The 14,417-nt window shown below is 37.4% G+C and overlaps 13 protein-coding genes across 13 annotated transcripts, besides 21 other annotated features; 12 read left to right on the forward strand and 1 right to left on the reverse strand. All coding sequences in view use genetic code 2, as the record gives it.

Annotated features, from left to right (window-relative positions):
* Nucleotides 1–525, forward strand: part of an rRNA (l-rRNA) that runs on past the window's edge.
* A 1-nt stretch (nt 526) lies between these two features.
* Nucleotides 527–599, forward strand: a tRNA (tRNA-Leu).
* Nucleotide 600: 1 nt separating this feature from the next.
* ND1 (NADH dehydrogenase subunit 1) lies at nt 601–1,557 on the forward strand. Its single transcript has one exon. It carries the CDS (start codon nt 601–603, stop codon nt 1,555–1,557), a length of 957 nt encoding a protein of 318 aa, YP_006883654.1.
* Nucleotides 1,557–1,624, reverse strand: a tRNA (tRNA-Ile).
* Nucleotides 1,622–1,692, forward strand: a tRNA (tRNA-Gln).
* Nucleotides 1,692–1,759, forward strand: a tRNA (tRNA-Met).
* A 1-nt stretch (nt 1,760) lies between these two features.
* ND2 (NADH dehydrogenase subunit 2) lies at nt 1,761–2,804 on the forward strand. The gene has a single exon. The coding sequence runs from the start codon at nt 1,761–1,763 to the stop codon at nt 2,802–2,804; it is 1,044 nt and encodes a 347-aa protein (YP_006883655.1).
* A 1-nt stretch (nt 2,805) lies between these two features.
* Nucleotides 2,806–2,874, reverse strand: a tRNA (tRNA-Ala).
* Nucleotides 2,875–2,879: 5 nt separating this feature from the next.
* Nucleotides 2,880–2,943, reverse strand: a tRNA (tRNA-Cys).
* Nucleotides 2,944–2,948: 5 nt separating this feature from the next.
* Nucleotides 2,949–3,018, forward strand: a tRNA (tRNA-Trp).
* Nucleotides 3,019–3,099: 81 nt separating this feature from the next.
* Nucleotides 3,100–3,171, reverse strand: a tRNA (tRNA-Asn).
* Nucleotides 3,172–3,177: 6 nt separating this feature from the next.
* Nucleotides 3,178–3,241, reverse strand: a tRNA (tRNA-Tyr).
* Nucleotide 3,242: 1 nt separating this feature from the next.
* COX1 (cytochrome c oxidase subunit I) lies at nt 3,243–4,784 on the forward strand. Its single transcript has one exon. The coding sequence runs from the start codon at nt 3,243–3,245 to the stop codon at nt 4,782–4,784; it is 1,542 nt and encodes a 513-aa protein (YP_006883656.1).
* A 5-nt stretch (nt 4,785–4,789) lies between these two features.
* Nucleotides 4,790–4,858, reverse strand: a tRNA (tRNA-Ser).
* Nucleotides 4,859–4,861: 3 nt separating this feature from the next.
* Nucleotides 4,862–4,931, forward strand: a tRNA (tRNA-Asp).
* A 2-nt stretch (nt 4,932–4,933) lies between these two features.
* COX2 (cytochrome c oxidase subunit II) lies at nt 4,934–5,615 on the forward strand. Its single transcript has one exon. A coding segment is annotated over exon 1 (682 nt).
* Nucleotides 5,616–5,677, forward strand: a tRNA (tRNA-Lys).
* On the forward strand, nt 5,677–5,885 carry ATP8 (ATP synthase F0 subunit 8). The gene has a single exon. A coding segment is annotated over exon 1 (209 nt).
* Nucleotides 5,841–6,521, forward strand: ATP6 (ATP synthase F0 subunit 6). The gene has a single exon. It carries the CDS (start codon nt 5,841–5,843, stop codon nt 6,519–6,521), a length of 681 nt encoding a protein of 226 aa, YP_006883659.1.
* Nucleotides 6,522–6,556: 35 nt separating this feature from the next.
* On the forward strand, nt 6,557–7,340 carry COX3 (cytochrome c oxidase subunit III). The gene has a single exon. A coding segment is annotated over exon 1 (784 nt).
* Nucleotides 7,341–7,408, forward strand: a tRNA (tRNA-Gly).
* ND3 (NADH dehydrogenase subunit 3) lies at nt 7,409–7,754 on the forward strand. The gene has a single exon. A coding segment is annotated over exon 1 (346 nt).
* Nucleotides 7,755–7,823, forward strand: a tRNA (tRNA-Arg).
* ND4L (NADH dehydrogenase subunit 4L) lies at nt 7,824–8,120 on the forward strand. Its single transcript has one exon. It carries the CDS (start codon nt 7,824–7,826, stop codon nt 8,118–8,120), a length of 297 nt encoding a protein of 98 aa, YP_006883662.1.
* ND4 (NADH dehydrogenase subunit 4) lies at nt 8,114–9,491 on the forward strand. The gene has a single exon. A coding segment is annotated over exon 1 (1,378 nt).
* Nucleotides 9,492–9,560, forward strand: a tRNA (tRNA-His).
* Nucleotides 9,560–9,619, forward strand: a tRNA (tRNA-Ser).
* Nucleotides 9,620–9,690, forward strand: a tRNA (tRNA-Leu).
* On the forward strand, nt 9,691–11,499 carry ND5 (NADH dehydrogenase subunit 5). The gene has a single exon. It carries the CDS (start codon nt 9,691–9,693, stop codon nt 11,497–11,499), a length of 1,809 nt encoding a protein of 602 aa, YP_006883664.1.
* Nucleotides 11,500–12,000, reverse strand: ND6 (NADH dehydrogenase subunit 6). Its single transcript has one exon. The coding sequence runs from the start codon at nt 11,998–12,000 to the stop codon at nt 11,500–11,502; it is 501 nt and encodes a 166-aa protein (YP_006883665.1).
* Nucleotides 12,001–12,003: 3 nt separating this feature from the next.
* Nucleotides 12,004–12,071, reverse strand: a tRNA (tRNA-Glu).
* Nucleotides 12,072–12,074: 3 nt separating this feature from the next.
* CYTB (cytochrome b) lies at nt 12,075–13,220 on the forward strand. The gene has a single exon. The coding sequence runs from the start codon at nt 12,075–12,077 to the stop codon at nt 13,218–13,220; it is 1,146 nt and encodes a 381-aa protein (YP_006883666.1).
* Nucleotides 13,221–13,288, forward strand: a tRNA (tRNA-Thr).
* Nucleotides 13,289–13,290: 2 nt separating this feature from the next.
* Nucleotides 13,291–13,357, reverse strand: a tRNA (tRNA-Pro).
* Between the last annotated feature and the right edge of the window lie 1,060 nt (nt 13,358–14,417).

The following is a 14,417-nucleotide window of genomic DNA, read 5'->3' on the forward strand; positions in this document are numbered from 1 at the left end:
TATACAAGACGAGAAGACCCTGTGGAGCTTAAGTCGTATAACTCAACAAATACTAATATTTAACCTATTGGAATAACATGTATAATCTATGAGTTATAGTCTTTGGTTGGGGTGACCTCGGAGCATAAAAGAACCTCCGAATGAATAAAACCAAGATTAACAAATCTAAGTGTAATATTACCAGTAATTGACCCATATTTTGATCAACGGAACAAGTTACCCCAGGGATAACAGCGCAATCCTATTTGAGAGCCCATATCGAAAACAGGGTTTACGACCTCGATGTTGGATCAGGACATCCAAATGGTGCAACCGCTATTAAAGGTTCGTTTGTTCAACGATTAAAGTCCTACGTGATCTGAGTTCAGACCGGAGAAATCCAGGTCGGTTTCTATCTGTAAATTCATTTCTCCCAGTACGAAAGGACAAGAGAAATAGGGCCAATATCCATAATAAGCCCTAGAATTAATATATGAATTTATCTAAATATACTAAATCAACCCATATACCCCCAAGAACAGGGCTATTAAGATGGCAGAGCCGGTAATTGCATAAAGCTTAAGCCTTTACTCCCAGAGGTTCAAACCCTCTTCTTAATAGATGTTTACAATCAACCTTCTACTTTATATTATCCCAATTCTTCTAGCAGTCGCTTTCCTCACACTTATTGAACGAAAAGTACTAGGTTATATACAATTCCGAAAAGGCCCTAACATCGTAGGACCTTATGGCCTCTTTCAACCATTCGCAGATGCAGTAAAACTATTTACTAAAGAACCACTCCACCCACTAACCTCATCTACCTCAATATTTATTATCGCCCCCATCCTAGCCCTCTCCATCGCTTTAACAATCTGAACTCCATTACCCATACCTAACACCCTACTAGACCTAAATCTAGGACTTATTTTTATCCTCTCTCTATCAGGCCTATCAGTCTATTCTATCCTATGGTCAGGATGAGCTTCCAACTCAAAATATGCCTTAATTGGAGCATTACGAGCAGTAGCACAGACTATCTCGTATGAAGTCTCCCTGGCTATTATTCTCCTATCTATTATATTAATCAACGGATCCTTCACATTAAAAACAATATCAGTCACCCAAGAAAACTTCTGACTTATCATTACAACATGACCTCTAGCTATAATATGATATATCTCTACACTAGCAGAAACAAATCGAGCACCATTTGATTTAACTGAAGGAGAATCCGAACTAGTATCTGGTTTTAATGTAGAATACGCCGCCGGCCCCTTCGCTATATTCTTTCTAGCAGAATATGCAAATATTATTGCCATAAACGCAATTACAACTATTCTATTTCTAGGACCATCCCTCATACCTAATTTATCTCACCTAAACACAATATCATTCATAACAAAAACACTCCTTCTCACTATAACCTTTTTATGAGTGCGAGCATCATACCCTCGATTCCGCTATGATCAACTAATACATCTACTATGAAAAAATTTCCTACCAATAACTCTAGCAATATGCCTATGATTTATCTCACTACCTATTGCTCTATCCTGCATTCCACCACAAATATAGAAATATGTCTGACAAAAGAATTATCTTGATAGGATAAATAATAGAGGTGCAAGCCCCCTTATTTCTAGGACAATAGGACTTGAACCTATACCAAAGAACTCAAAATCCTTTGTGCTCCCATTACACCACATCCTAGTAAGGTCAGCTAAATAAGCTATCGGGCCCATACCCCGAAAATGTTGGTTCACACCCTTCCCATACTAATGTCCCCCTATGTAACTACTATTTTAACACTAAGTCTTTTTATCGGAACCTGCCTAACTATTTTCAGCGAGCACTGATTCACAGCCTGAATAGGATTAGAAATCAACACATTAGCTATCATTCCAATAATAACAACCCCCAAAAATCCACGAGCCACTGAGGCCGCCACAAAATATTTCCTCACACAATCTACTGCCTCTATAGTAATAATATTTGCCATTATTTACAACGCTTGATCAACAAACCAATGAACCTTAATACAACTTTCAGATAATTGAGCCTCCATCGCAATAACCTTAGCTCTGGCTATCAAATTAGGTCTTGCCCCTTTCCACTTCTGAGTGCCAGAAGTAACACAAGGAATTCCACTACTAACAGGAATAATTCTTTTAACATGGCAAAAACTTGCCCCCACTGCTATTCTCTTCCAAATCGCCCCTCACCTAAACATAAAAATCCTAATTATACTAGCGATCCTATCTACCTTAGTGGGAGGTTGAGGAGGCCTTAACCAAACCCACCTACGAAAGATTCTAGCTTACTCCTCCATTGCTCACATAGGCTGAATAATTATTATTGTACAAATCAACCCTACTCTAACCATCCTATCACTTACTATTTATATCATAGCTACCCTAACCATATTTCTGACACTTAACCTATCAAACGTTACCAAAATTAAATCCTTAGGAGGTCTATGAAATAAATCCGCCACAACAACCATCATCATCCTACTTACTCTTCTATCCTTAGGAGGCCTACCTCCCCTCACCGGTTTCATACCCAAATGACTTATTTTACAAGAACTAATCAATAATAACAACATCATGACCGCCACACTAATAGCCCTATCCGCCCTACTAAACCTCTTCTTCTACATACGACTTATCTATGCATCCAGCCTCACTATATTTCCATCTACCAATAACTCTAAAATACAATGATACAACAATCCAACACAAATTACTATACTAATCCCAACAACAACAGTAATCTCCAGCCTCTTACTTCCCCTCACCCCACTATTTATTACACTCTCCTAACTAAGAACTACAAGACTTTATCCTGCATCAATCGAATGCAAATCGAACACTTTAATTAAGCTAAGTTCTCTACATAAGCCCTGGCAGCACTTAAGCTACTTCTTCGAATTTGCAATTCAACGTAATTAATACTTCAGAGCTACTAAAGGCTTAGGTTCAAATAAGACCAAAGGCCTTCAAAGCCTTAAGCAGGTGTAAAATCGCCTAGCCTTTGAAGCCATCCAGAGACTCCCCGCCTTATAAGAAAAAAAAGGCGGGGAGTCCCGGGGGTAGTCTTAATAAAGCCTCTTTTCCTCTAAACCGGAAGGTTTTTATCCTACTATTTCTTAATTAACAGCTAAGCGCCTTAACATTTGGCTTCAGTTTATGCTGGCAAAAAGAGATCCTATCTCTGTCTTTGAATTTACAGTTCAATGCTTACACTCAGCCATTTTACCTATGTTCATTACTCGATGACTTTTCTCTACTAATCATAAAGACATCGGAACTCTTTATTTACTATTTGGTGCATGAGCAGGAATAGTTGGCACAGCTTTAAGTCTCTTAATCCGAGCAGAACTAGGTCAACCAGGCACCCTTATCGGAGACGATCAGATCTACAATGTAATCGTAACTGCCCACGCTTTCGTTATAATTTTTTTCATGGTTATGCCTATTATAATTGGAGGTTTTGGAAACTGATTAGTTCCCCTAATAATTGGAGCCCCTGACATAGCATTTCCTCGAATAAATAATATAAGCTTCTGACTACTACCTCCCTCATTCCTTCTTCTCCTTGCATCTTCGACCGTTGAGGCCGGAGCTGGGACGGGATGAACAGTTTATCCCCCCTTAGCAGGTAACCTAGCTCACGCAGGGGCCTCTGTAGATTTAGCTATTTTCTCACTTCACCTGGCAGGTATTTCATCCATTCTAGGTGCTATCAACTTTATTACAACTATTATTAACATAAAACCCCCTGCTATATCTCAATATCAAACACCACTATTTGTCTGATCAGTGATGATTACAGCAGTGCTCCTTCTACTTTCATTACCAGTGCTGGCGGCAGGCATTACAATGCTACTAACAGACCGTAATCTAAATACAACATTCTTTGATCCTGCTGGAGGAGGAGACCCTATTTTATACCAACATTTATTCTGATTTTTTGGTCACCCTGAAGTTTATATTCTAATTTTACCAGGCTTCGGAATAATCTCTCATATTGTTACATACTATGCAGGTAAAAAAGAACCTTTCGGTTATATAGGCATAGTCTGAGCAATAATATCTATTGGTTTCCTAGGCTTTATTGTATGAGCTCATCACATATTCACCGTAGGTTTAGACGTTGACACACGAGCATATTTCACATCAGCCACCATGATTATTGCCATTCCTACAGGCGTAAAAGTATTTAGCTGATTAGCTACATTGCACGGAGGTAATATTAAATGGTCCCCAGCAATATTATGAGCCCTAGGCTTTATTTTTCTCTTTACAATTGGAGGCCTGACAGGAATCGTATTAGCTAACTCATCCTTAGATATTGTTCTCCATGATACATATTACGTAGTAGCTCACTTCCACTACGTCTTATCTATGGGTGCTGTCTTTGCTATCATAGGAGGCTTTGTCCACTGATTCCCTTTATTCACAGGCTATATACTAAATGACACCTGAGCAAAAATTCACTTCTCTATTATATTTGTGGGTGTCAATATAACCTTTTTCCCACAACACTTCCTAGGACTCTCAGGAATACCTCGACGATACTCAGACTACCCAGATGCTTATACAGCATGAAATATCTTATCCTCAATCGGCTCCTTCATCTCTCTTACAGCCGTAATTCTCATAGTATTCATTATCTGAGAAGCATTCGCATCCAAACGAGAAGTATCTTCTGTAGAATTAACTACTACTAACATTGAATGGCTCTATGGTTGCCCTCCCCCATATCATACGTTTGAACAACCAGTCTTCATCAAAGCTTAAACAAACAAGAAAGGAAGGAATCGAACCCCCAAAAGTTGATTTCAAGTCAACCCCATAACCATTATGACTTTCTCCAAAAGATATTAGTAATAATAATTACATAACTTTGCCATAGTTAAATTACAGGTTTTACCCCTGTATATCTTAGCATGCCATATCCTATACAGCTAGGCTTTCAAGATGCTACTTCCCCCATTATAGAAGAACTTATATACTTCCATGATCATACACTAATAATCGTCTTCTTAATTAGTTCTTTGGTGCTTTACGTATTAATTTTAATATTAACAACAAAACTAACGCATACTAGTACTATGGACGCTCAAGAAGTAGAAACCATTTGAACAATCCTACCCGCAATTATTCTAGTCCTAATTGCCCTTCCTTCCCTACGCATTCTCTATATAATAGATGAAATCTTTAACCCCTATCTCACAGTTAAAGCTATAGGTCATCAATGATACTGAAGCTACGAATATACTGACTATGAAGACCTTTCTTTTGACTCATACATGGTACCAACTCAAGACTTAAATCCAGGACAGCTGCGACTACTAGAAGTTGACAACCGAGTAGTTCTTCCTATAGAATTACCAATTCGAATATTAATCTCATCAGAAGATGTTCTACACGCATGAACAGTACCTTCTTTAGGATTAAAAGCAGATGCTGTTCCTGGACGATTAAACCAAGCCACCCTGACCTCTACACGCCCTGGGGTTTATTTCGGTCAATGCTCAGAGATTTGTGGTTCTAATCACAGCTTTATACCCATCGTACTAGAAATATCTACTCTAAAATATTTTGAAAATTGATCACACATAATACAAACATCTTTGAAAAATCATAATAATACTTGGGTATTTATAGGGTTTAACGCCCTCTCAAAGCTATGCCTCAATTAGAAACATCAGCATGATTTCACGTTGCCGGCTTAACTATCATTAATATTTTCTGCTTATTCCAACTACAACTCATCGGTATTGAAATAATCTATATTTATCCTCCAGAAGAAATCCTCAAACTCCCAGAAATCCCATTTCCCTGAGAGAAAAAATGAACGAAAATTTATTTGCCCCTTTCATCTGCCCTACTATTATAGGCATTTCTACTTTACCAATTATTATAATCTTCCCTTGTCTCATTTTTACAACACCCAAGCGTTGACTCCCTAATCGAATCCAAATACTACAAATCTGACTCATCCGACTGATTACTAAACAAATAATAACAATACATAATAACCTAGGTCGCACATGAGCCCTTATACTCATAACTCTTATTCTATTTATCGCCACAACCAACCTTTTAGGCCTTTTACCCTATTCATTCACCCCAACAACACAACTTTCAATAAATATTAGCATAGCTATCCCTCTCTGAATAGCAACCGTACTACTAGGCTTTCGAAACAAACCAAAAACCTCATTAGCCCATTTCCTACCACAAGGAACTCCAACACTTCTTATCCCCATACTAATTATTATTGAGACTATTAGCCTTTTTATTCAACCACTGGCATTAGCAGTCCGATTGACAGCTAACATCACTGCTGGTCACCTACTAATTCATCTTATTAGCTCTGCTGCCTTAGCATTAGTCTCTATTAACATTGTGCTATCCTCAGTTACACTTATTGTTCTCTTCCTCCTAACCATCTTAGAGTTAGCTGTAGCTATAATTCAAGCTTATGTCTTCACCCTGCTAGTAAGCTTATATTTACATAATAACACATAATTACATATTAATATTATAATATATAATGATACTTAATGACCCACCAAACCCATGCCTACCACATAGTAAATCCTAGCCCATGACCACTAACGGGAGCTATATCAGCTCTACTCTTAACCTCAGGAATAATCATATGATTTCATTTCCATTCTATCCTGCTCCTATTTATAGGACTTTCTACCATACTTCTAACAATATACCAATGATGACGGGATATTGTACGAGAAGGCACCTATCAAGGCCATCACACCCCCGTAGTGCAAAAAGGTCTGCGCTACGGCATAATCCTTTTCATCACATCAGAAGTCTTTTTTTTCCTAGGCTTTTTCTGGGCTTTCTACCATTCAAGCCTGTCCCCAGCCTTAGAATTAGGAGGCTGCTGGCCCCCTGTGGGAATCTATCCACTTAACCCACTAGAAGTACCATTATTAAACACAGCTATTCTCCTGGCGTCAGGTGTTTCTATCACTTGAGCCCATCATAGCCTAATAGAAGGTAGCCGCAAACAAATAATTCAAGCTCTAACAACTACTATTGCTTTAGGTTTGTACTTTACAATTCTGCAAGCTACAGAATATTATGAAGCCCCTTTTACTATCTCTGACGGGATTTACGGATCAACATTCTTTGTGGCAACAGGCTTCCACGGCTTACATGTAATTATTGGTTCTCTCTTCCTAATCGTATGCCTTATCCGACAACTCTTTTACCACTTCACATCTACACATCATTTTGGATTTGAAGCCGCTGCCTGATACTGACACTTCGTAGATGTTGTATGATTATTCCTATATGTTTCTATCTACTGATGAGGTTCTTATTTTTCTAGTATAATTAGTACTACTGATTTCCAATCATTAAGTTCTGGGTAACACCAGAGAAAAATAATTAACCTAATATTAACACTTCTAATCAACTCTACCCTAGCAACCGTAGTAGTACTAATTGCCTTTTGATTACCACAATTATATCTATATCTAGAAAAATCAAGCCCCTATGAGTGTGGCTTTGACCCCCTAGGATCTGCCCGCCTACCCTTCTCTATAAAATTCTTCCTAGTAGCTATTACATTCTTATTATTTGATTTAGAAATCGCCCTCCTCCTACCTCTTCCCTGAGCTATCCAACTACCTACTGCTAATACTATTCTCTTCCTATCATATTTCATCATCATTCTACTGACAGGAGGCCTAGCATACGAATGGTTCCAAAAAGGCCTTGAATGAACTGAATAGGTTTTTAATCTAATTAAGATAATTGATTTCGACTCAATAAATCATGGTTCTAACCCATGAATACCTTATGCTTTCCATTAACATAAACCTTATCGTAGCTTTTGCACTAGCTCTAGTCGGAGTATTAATCTATCGATCACACCTAATATCCACCCTCCTTTGTCTAGAAGGCATAATATTGTCCTTATTTATTCTTATAACATTACTAATTACCCACTTCCATATATTCTCAATATCTATACTACCTTTAATCTTATTAGTGTTCTCAGCCTGTGAAGCAGGAATTGGTCTCGCCCTACTAGTTAAAATCTCAACAACCCATGGTAATGATTATATTCAAAATTTAAACCTACTACAATGCTAAAAATCCTTACATCAACCTTCATACTCATCCCCCTAACATGATATTCCAAAAAACCCTGACTATGACTTAATACTACCATACATAGTTTTATTATTAGCATTTGAAGCTTAACCCTACTATACCACGACTCTGACCTAGGTTATAATTATAATAATTATTTCTCTTTAGACTCATTATCAGGACCACTACTTATCCTATCCTGCTGACTTCTTCCACTAATAATTATTGCTAGCCAAAATCATCTAGCGCACGAACCTCTAGTACGAAAAAAAATTTACTTAACTACACTTATTATTCTCCAACTCTCCCTAATTATAGCTTTCACCGCATCTGAGCTAATCATATTTTATATCCTATTTGAAACCACCCTAATCCCCACCCTTATTATTATTACACGCTGGGGCAGCCAAAACGAACGACTTAATGCTGGCCTATATTTCCTCTTCTATACCTTAATAGGCTCTCTCCCTCTCCTAGTAGCACTACTTTATTTACACAATAACTTAGGCTCTCTACATATGCTTACTATAACATTAGTAGCACCTACCTTAGACTCTTCTATGTCAACTTCCCTACTCTGATATGCCTGCATAATAGCATTTATAGTTAAAATACCACTTTACGGCCTCCATCTTTGACTGCCTAAAGCACACGTTGAGGCTCCTATCGCAGGCTCTATAGTTCTAGCTGCCATTCTACTAAAATTAGGCGGCTATGGCATCATACGAATTACAGCATTCACAGAACCATTTACATCAACTCTATGCTACCCATTCATAATCCTATCCCTCTGAGGCATAATTATAACAAGCTCTATCTGCCTACGACAGACAGACCTTAAATCTCTCATTGCCTACTCTTCTATCAGCCATATAGGCTTAGTAATTATTGCAGCCCTTATACAATCCCCAATAGGCTTTATAGGAGCTACCGTCCTAATAGTAGCTCACGGACTCACCTCCTCAATACTCTTCTGTCTAGCCAATACAAATTATGAACGCACTCACAGCCGAACTCTTATTCTTACTCGGGGCTTACAAATAATTCTCCCCTTAATATGCGCCTGATGACTATTAGCAAGTCTCGCCAACCTAGCTCAACCCCCTTCCATTAATCTTTTAGGAGAACTTTTAGTTATTATGACCTCATTCTCTTGATCTAATTTCTCACTAATCTTACTAGGCACCAATACAGTAATTACAGCCGTATATTCATTATATATACTAATTACTTCACAACGAGGTAAATTTACTGACCATATCTACCCTATCAAACCAACACTTACTCGAGAACATATATTAATAACCCTACACCTTCTACCCTTACTTATCATTTCCACCTGTCCCAAATTTATTCTTGGCGTTACATACTGCAAATATAGTTTAACAAAAACATTAGATTGTGAATCTAATATTAGGAGCTTAAACCTCCTTATATGCCTAAGAAAGTTACAAGAACTGCTAACTCTTGATTCCATGATTAAACCCCATGGCTTTCTTACTTTTAAAGGATAGTAGTTATCCATTGGTCTTAGGAACCAAAAATTTTGGTGCAACTCCAAATAAAAGTAATTAACTATTTATTAAATACCTTTCTTCTACTAACCATTATTATAATTACTTTTCCTTTAATCTATAATATCTTTATACCAAATAAAACCATCAACTTCCCACCATTATGCAAAACCATAATCAAACTAGCTTTCTTTACTAGTCTCATCCCACTAATACTCTTCATTTACTCCGGACAAGAATCTACAATTACAAACTGGCAATGACTTCCTATTAGCACATTTAACTTATCAATAAGCTTTAAACTAGACTATTTCTCCATCACATTTATCCCAATTGCATTATATGTTACATGATCCATCCTAGAATTCTCAATCTGATACATACATACTGACCCAAATATCCACCGCTTTTTCAAATACTTAATTATCTTCCTCTTTACAATAATTATTCTTGTATCCGCAAACAATCTATTTCAGTTATTCATCGGATGAGAAGGAGTAGGCATCATATCATTTATACTCATCGGATGATGATTCGGACGAACCGACGCAAACACCGCTGCTCTCCAAGCTGTACTATACAACCGAATCGGAGACATCGGATTCATATTAGCTATAGCATGAATAATACTCAACTGCAACTCCTGAGATATCCAACATATTTTCATAACAAACATTAATACACCAGCCCTACTTGGATTAATCCTCGCCGCAACCGGAAAATCAGCCCAATTTGGCTTACACCCTTGACTACCATCAGCTATAGAAGGACCCACCCCCGTATCAGCATTACTACACTCTAGCACCATAGTTGTTGCAGGTATTTTTCTACTAATTCGATTTAACCCAACCATACAAGGCAATCAAACAGCTCTCACCACTATACTATGCTTAGGAGGAATTACAACCCTATTTACCGCTATTTGTGCCGTTACCCAAAATGATATCAAAAAAATCGTAGCTTTTTCCACATCAAGTCAACTAGGCCTAATAATAGTAGCCCTTGGCCTAAACCAACCATACCTAGCATTCCTACATATTTGCACCCACGCTTTCTTCAAAGCAATACTATTCCTATGCTCTGGCTCTATTATCCATAACCTTAATGACGAACAAGATATCCGTAAAATAGGAGGACTACTTACGCTTCTTCCAATCACATCCTCTGCAATTATATTAGGCAGCTTGGCTCTTATAGGAACCCCATTTTTAGCAGGATTCTACTCAAAAGACGCAATCATCGAAGCCATAAACACATCACACGTAAATACATGAGCCCTATGCATCACACTTATTGCTACCATACTTACAGCCTTCTATAGCATACGAGTAATTCACTTCGTCTTACTAAACGAACCACGATTCCTACCTATTCCTGTAATATCTGAAAACAATCCAAACTTAATTAATCCTATTATACGACTAGCTTTAGGTAGTATTCTTACAGGATTCCTACTCACAACAAGCATTCCTCCTACCACAACAATCCCTATAACAATACCAACCATACTAAAAATCTCAGCTATGTTAGTCACTATTATAGGCATTCTAATCTCAATTGAACTTTTCACCTTAACTAACAAAATACCGATCATACCTATAATTCACACGCACAACTTTTCAAACATACTAGGATATTTCACACACATCTTTCATCGACTAAAACCTTTAGCAGGTTTACAAACAGGTCAACACATTGCTACCATACTAATTGATCTAGGGTGATATGAAAAGACTGGACCAAAAGGTCAAGCCAACTTACATAGCTCCCTGTCTTCTACTTTTACTTCTACCCAAAAAGGACTCATCAAATACTACTTCCTCTCTTTTATAATTTCTATAGCACTAACCCTTATAGTCCTGTAACTACAAACCCCGAATAACCTCCAAAACTACCAAAATGGTAATAAACAAAATTCAACCTAATAATACTATAGCCCAACCACCGCAACCATACAACAAAGATACCCCATTCCAATCCTGACCGACACAATAATTCCCTAATGAATCAAATAACTCAACAGCCATCACCACTTCTACCTCTCCTGACACCATTAATCAAACCATTTCTATTAACAAACTCAATAACAACATACTAAAAGCTACCATATTATCTACCCAACTTTCAGGATACTCTTCAGTCGCCATAGCAGCAGTATAACCAAACACTACTAATATACCTCCTAAATAAATCAAAAACACAATTAACCCCAAAAACGTGCTATTCAAACTAACAATGATAGCACAACCTAAACCCCCACTGACTACAAGACTCAAGCCCCCATACACAGGAGAAGGTTTAGAAGCAAATGCCACAAACCCAAAAATTAGCATTAAAGACAATACAAAAATAAGCATCGTTTCCATATTAGTTTTAGTATGGACTTAAACCATAACCTATGACCTGAAAAACCATTGTTGTAATTCAACTACAAAAACTAATGATTAACATTCGAAAAACACACCCCCTCCTAAAAATTATCAACCACTCTTTTATTGACCTACCCACCCCATCCAACATCTCTGCATGATGAAACTTCGGGTCTTTATTAGGAATATGCCTAATTATTCAAATTCTCACCGGACTATTCCTAGCAATACACTACACCTCTGACACATTCACCGCCTTTTCCTCCGTAGCCCACATTTGTCGTGACGTTAATTACGGCTGATTACTACGTAATCTACACGCTAATGGGGCTTCCATATTCTTTATATGTTTATTCTTACATGTTGGCCGAGGAATTTACTATGGATCTTATCTATACAAAGAAACATGGAACATCGGAGTAGTCCTCCTACTTACCGTTATAGCCACAGCATTTGTTGGCTATGTCCTCCCTTGAGGCCAAATATCATTCTGAGGTGCTACCGTAATTACAAACTTACTATCAGCTATCCCTTACATTGGCACAACCCTAGCAGAATGAATTTGAGGGGGTTTCGCAGTAGATAAAGCAACTCTTACACGATTCTTTGCCTTCCACTTTATTCTACCATTTATCATTATAGCATTAACCATTGTCCACCTACTCTTTCTACATGAAACAGGCTCTAATAACCCATCGGGCATCAACCCAAACTCAGATAAAATTCCATTCCACCCATACTATACCATCAAAGATACCTTAGGATTTATATTTCTCCTCTTAACACTCCTTATCCTAACCCTTTTCTCACCAGACTCCCTAGGTGACCCAGACAACTTCTCACCTGCTAATCCCTTAAATACTCCTCCACACATTAAACCAGAATGATACTTCCTATTTGCATATGCCATCCTACGCTCTATCCCTAACAAACTAGGAGGCGTTCTCGCTTTACTAGCTTCTATCCTAATTCTCCTAATCATTCCACTACTTCACACATCCAATCAACGAAGCATAATATTCCGCCCAATCTCCCAAACCTTATTCTGAATTCTCACTGCAAACCTAATTACACTTACCTGAATCGGGGGCCAACCAGTAGAACAACCGTTCATTATCATTGGTCAGTTGGCTTCTGTGCTTTACTTCCTACTCATTCTCGTCCTCATACCTCTCGCAGGTCTATTCGAAAATTATATACTAAAACCTAAGTGAAGAGTCCAAGTAATTTAACTAAAATACTGGCCTTGTAAGCCAACTATGAAGGTAAACTCCTTCCTAGGACCAATCAGGAAGGAGACATTACACCCCACCATCAACGCCCAAAGCCGACATTCTAATTAAACTACTTCCTGCTTAAATTTATTTTTTTTTTAATTTTAATTTATATACTATCCCAGTATTAATTTTTTTTTACAATTTTTTATAAAATCAATTTAAACAAATATACGCACATTCATATAGATTCATCCATATTCTGATATACAAATCAATATAATATGATATATTTATGTATATAGAGCATACATTTATATTCCTCTATCATATAATTAATGTACATAATAATCATATATTACTAAATACATTAATATAATATATTACTAATAATTAATTAATACATTCATATCTCTTACTAATATAACTCATAATAGTACATTATACATAATATGTATATATTACATAAGACATATAATGTTGGCGTACATAGACATTAACTCCATGAATCAAGACCACTAAAACTACTTCCTCTAGCAGATCATCACCATTACGGATACCTTAATCCCCAACTCACGAGAGATCAGCAACCCGCCATCTGAAGATACAATATCCTTCAGAGCAAGCCCATAACTTGTGGATGAACCTTCTTTCCCATGACTGGCTACTGGTTGTTACTTCAGGCCCATTCGTTCCTGCTTCAGCTAAATCATGCTTTTCGTCGAGGCATTTGTGATGGTAACAATACTGTTTAACCTCATATCGCGGCATCTCCAGTGATCATTACGGCATTAGGTAGTTTTTAATTTGGGGGTGGTTTATCAGCAGGGCGGGAGCCTGGGGGACACCATTAAAAATGCAGACTTACATAACAAGACCAACGACATTTCAAACGGACATCACTTGAGAACTCTTTCCGGACACGCGATTATTTCCATTATGGTGTTAATATATGAATGATGATTAGACATTATATTAATAAGAAGCAAGATATATATATATTGTTTAGATATTAAGAAATATAATAAATATCAATTAATTTACACATATAATCAATGATCGATAGACATACTATATAACAACCTCATTAGACATGAGTTTATATTTCCCCCCCCCCCCCGCAATATTTCACTTTCGACTAAAATAGTGCAGTCAGAGGAGTTTTTGTATAGGTAGGCGTGTATGTGTATGTGTATGTGT

Source organism: Sarcophilus harrisii, mitochondrion (genome assembly GCF_902635505.1).
Source record: "Sarcophilus harrisii mitochondrion, complete genome".
Classification (NCBI taxonomy): domain Eukaryota; kingdom Metazoa; phylum Chordata; class Mammalia; order Dasyuromorphia; family Dasyuridae; genus Sarcophilus; species Sarcophilus harrisii.